General features: G+C 34.2%; 2 protein-coding genes across 2 annotated transcripts; one reads left to right on the top strand and one right to left on the bottom strand.

Moving 5' to 3' along the window:
- Window positions 1-106: 106 nt before the first annotated feature.
- NAEGRDRAFT_76591 (uncharacterized protein) lies at window positions 107-1,004 on the bottom strand (the record flags this gene model as incomplete). Its single annotated transcript, XM_002668450.1, has 2 exons — window positions 107-169; window positions 210-1,004. 2 exons carry the CDS (start codon window positions 1,002-1,004, stop codon window positions 107-109), a joined length of 858 nt encoding a protein of 285 aa, XP_002668496.1.
- A 1,600-nt stretch (window positions 1,005-2,604) lies between these two features.
- NAEGRDRAFT_82349 (uncharacterized protein) lies at window positions 2,605-3,314 on the top strand (the record flags this gene model as incomplete). Its single annotated transcript, XM_002668449.1, has 2 exons — window positions 2,605-2,964; window positions 3,006-3,314. The coding sequence occupies 2 exons, from the start codon at window positions 2,605-2,607 to the stop codon at window positions 3,312-3,314; spliced, it is 669 nt and encodes a 222-aa protein (XP_002668495.1).
- Window positions 3,315-3,621: the final 307 nt, after the last annotated feature.

Raw genomic sequence — 3,621 nt, forward strand, 5'->3', positions numbered from 1 at the left:
CTGGCAGAAAATTCATTGTAATATCTGTAAATATTCTGCCACATGTCAATTTGTTCCTTATCATCATGTGATTGATCAACTTTTTGACAGAAAGAATCCCAACTTCTCAAGTCAATCCTGTTACAAACCTCACATAAACTTTGCCAGAATGAAACCCTTTCGAATAACTCTTCATAGAAATATCGTTTCGTAAAACAAAGTGAAAATACACCAAAAGATCGAGTTGCTTCCTTTTTAGAATAGAGCAACTTTTTGAGAGCCTTCTTTTGTTTGCTATTAATCGCTTCAATCTTATTCTTTCCATTCATTGAAAGTTTAGCTCTCTTTCTAATTTCTAATAATTGACTATACGAATCTCTATAATATTCCTTAACAATTTCCAAGTTAGATGGCAAAAAGCTAATGATATACCCCAATACATCTGGCGACAAATCATCCAATGATTTCTCCCCTTCTCTTCTCTTATGAAAATATTGAGCATTTGGTGATGGAGACAATTCTTCTAAATTTCCCTGACTCATTGAATGACAACTACTGTCATACGATGTAATACTCAATCTATGATCATCTGGTGCTTTTAAATTGGGAAGAGTGAGGAATGAACCAGTACCATTCTTTTGTAAATTAGCTTGACTTGTTTTTGGACTAGTCACGTCATCAGTCATCTTGTTCATATTATGCAGAGAGTTGGAAAATTTGTTTGGTTTCTTCTTTTTCTGATTGTCATCCTTCTCATTCCTCAATGCTTTGAAAAAACCTCCAAAACTCTTTTCGGCTCGTTTCAAAATTCCGTCATCGAATTGACCTTGAGATTTGGAAAATTGTTTACTCATGGCAGGTTCGGAACCAACAGTTAGTAATTTCGGATCATGAAGTGCACTTTCGATAGTTGCTTCCTCTAATTCGGTTTTTGAATTTGCCATGTCTTGATTTGATTTACCAGTGCTGCCACCTGTCGTTGATTTTGATGGCAGCAAGGAATGTTTAGAGAGGAATGTTTTCATTTTTTTTAATCTATTCAAATTGAATTAACCCTCTCTTTGTTGAGGGAAACTTGCTGAGAGAGATTTTTGACATGTGCTGAAGGTTTTTCACCATCTCTGGTAACAAATAAGAGAGGCCGTTATTCACCCTAACGTGAGATTGTAATTCACACACTGCGTTAGAATTATTTACAATTTATTAACAATTTTATTTTACCTGATTCATTTTCCTTTTTGTTCCTCCAATGTGCTGTATATCGTTGTCACTTTTGAGAGGTAAATTGTTAATGACCTCCATATATAAAGGAGTCTAAATGGTTGTGTGAAAATTAAGGTTTTACATTCTCAAACACAGAAAATGATTTAAAAAAAAATGCGAGGAATATTCACTTGGAATCATTGCAGATTCAAAAGCAAAGATTATTCCACAACGCTTTAAATGTGGTCATCCTAAATCCATATTTGAACTCAAAGTACACAAATAAAAACATATTAAGGTGAGACGCACAACCCAAAATCATAATTTACGTTAAGAAAGAGCAACTCTGCATACTTAAATAGAAAAATTGTGCATGTGTCTCCACCCACACCATATTTCTAGATCATCATGATGATGAATATTCTGTAGAATGAATATTCTGTCGTCCTAGTGGGTGAGAATAAAGGCAAAAAAAAATGTTTAAAGATACCTCCTCATCATTATATCTCTAAACAACAGCAGCGATGTACCTAGCATTGATGCTTTTCAATTGTTGATATATTGTATCAAAATGAAATCAAACTGAACAACTCCATTTGTTGTTGTTGTTGTTGGAAGAAATTACGATTTACCTTTGGCCTTAATTGATTTTCATTAATATGGGGACATGAGGTTGGCTGTTGGTGTACGCATTTCTAAAACACTATTGGTTTGGGTTGTTCTCCTTCAGATAGTCTTCCATTATCACTACAACAGCATTTGTCCTAGCAAATGACTCGCTATTAGTGACACACAACAAAGGCAAGAATTTAGCCTTCCCTGAATAAGATTCAAAGAGTCGAAATACGTTATTATGAATAAGTCTTCGGAGAATTTTTGAATTCTACCCCTCGCCTAATTATACATTCAGAACAAAGTCGCAAAAAACAATGAGGTTGATAATTTTTGTGATTTATAATTATACTCAACAATTACGAGCCCGGAAACCTTTGCCTAAGTGGTGTGCTTGTCCTTCTTCTTCAGAAAGTCATCCACCTCGCTTTAAAACTGAACAATCGACACACTGCTTGTATTTGTACAATAAGAAAACAGAGAAATTTGTTTCTTTGTTGATCTATTAAGGTTAGATGCGATGAACAACTCTAGATTGAATTAAAGCGCATTTGGATAGCCTTATTAGCAAGTTTGCTTACAAGACACACGACGCCCAAATCTGAAATCGATTTCTGCGATGTACGTTAGAGGTGGTACATTTTACGTTTAACGTTGTTTCTTTGTTGTTCTATTAAGGTGAAATGCAATACCCATAACGAATTTAAGCAAAATTCGATATCCTTAATTAGAAATTTTGTGTGGACAAGGAACGACTCTACCATTTCTGTAATCCTGGAGAAGCTTTCAATTGAGAAAAAACCTTAAAAAATGTTTAACAACACCCCATCATCACTATCTCTTGATGAACCAAGTGAAAATAACATGAAAGTGTTGCTTCACTTGTATGCTTTACAGCAACAACAGGAACAAATGTTGGCACATCGACAATATCAACAAGAACAGCAGGAACAACAAGGGATGCTGATGCAGAATACCACAAACGAACATGTAGAAGGCCTTATTTGTGTTGAAAATACCAAAGCGTCAGTTCAGCAACAACACGCTGTTGCTGAACCTTCTACATCCAAGACAAAACCCATGATGAGAATAGTTCTTTCAGAAAAGAATGGAATTTCGAAATGTGAAATTATTGAAACATCCCAAGAAAGCATGCATCATGATGTACATGTAAGTAGTTCGATGTGTACATGTATTCTTTACCTTTACAGAAACCTCATGTTTCGCAACATGCATCAACATCTACCAATTTTTCACATGAACACAAAATTATTAAGCCTTCCAAAATCAAATCGAGAAATAATCAAAACATCATGTCCAGAGTTCGATCAGTATCATCTACATCATCTTCATCAAGTTCTAGTACATCAAGTTCAAAAATCATAGAACAAAATCAAACGCTAAATGAAAACGAAAATGGAATTAAACTCTCTGTTGTAACAATGGATTCTTACAGGGAGGAAATGACAAAGAACTTGAATAGACCTAAACGTGGAAGAGGAAGACCCAGGAAGAATTAAACATTCAATTACATTTGTTTGAGTATTATAAATGTCAATATTCGATATACTTATTTGAAGCGGATATTCTAGATTTAGAGATATATATTAGAATGGTAAATTTATCCTCTTCATTAGGAATATCTCTTTGTTGATTGGTATGTTAACCATTCTCCTCGCTTAAATCCATCAACACGATTAAACCTAATCCATAACAAAAAAATGTCCAATAATTACAATTACATGCAACAGCAAGAGGCAGACAGTGAATTGTTTTTTTCACTGTTGAAGATTTACATTTCGCTTATTAACAGATCAGATGAAAACA

This window comes from Naegleria gruberi (assembly GCF_000004985.1).
Source record: "Naegleria gruberi genomic scaffold NAEGRscaffold_211, whole genome shotgun sequence".
NCBI classification, from domain to species: domain Eukaryota; phylum Heterolobosea; class Eutetramitea; order Acrasida; family Naegleriidae; genus Naegleria; species Naegleria gruberi.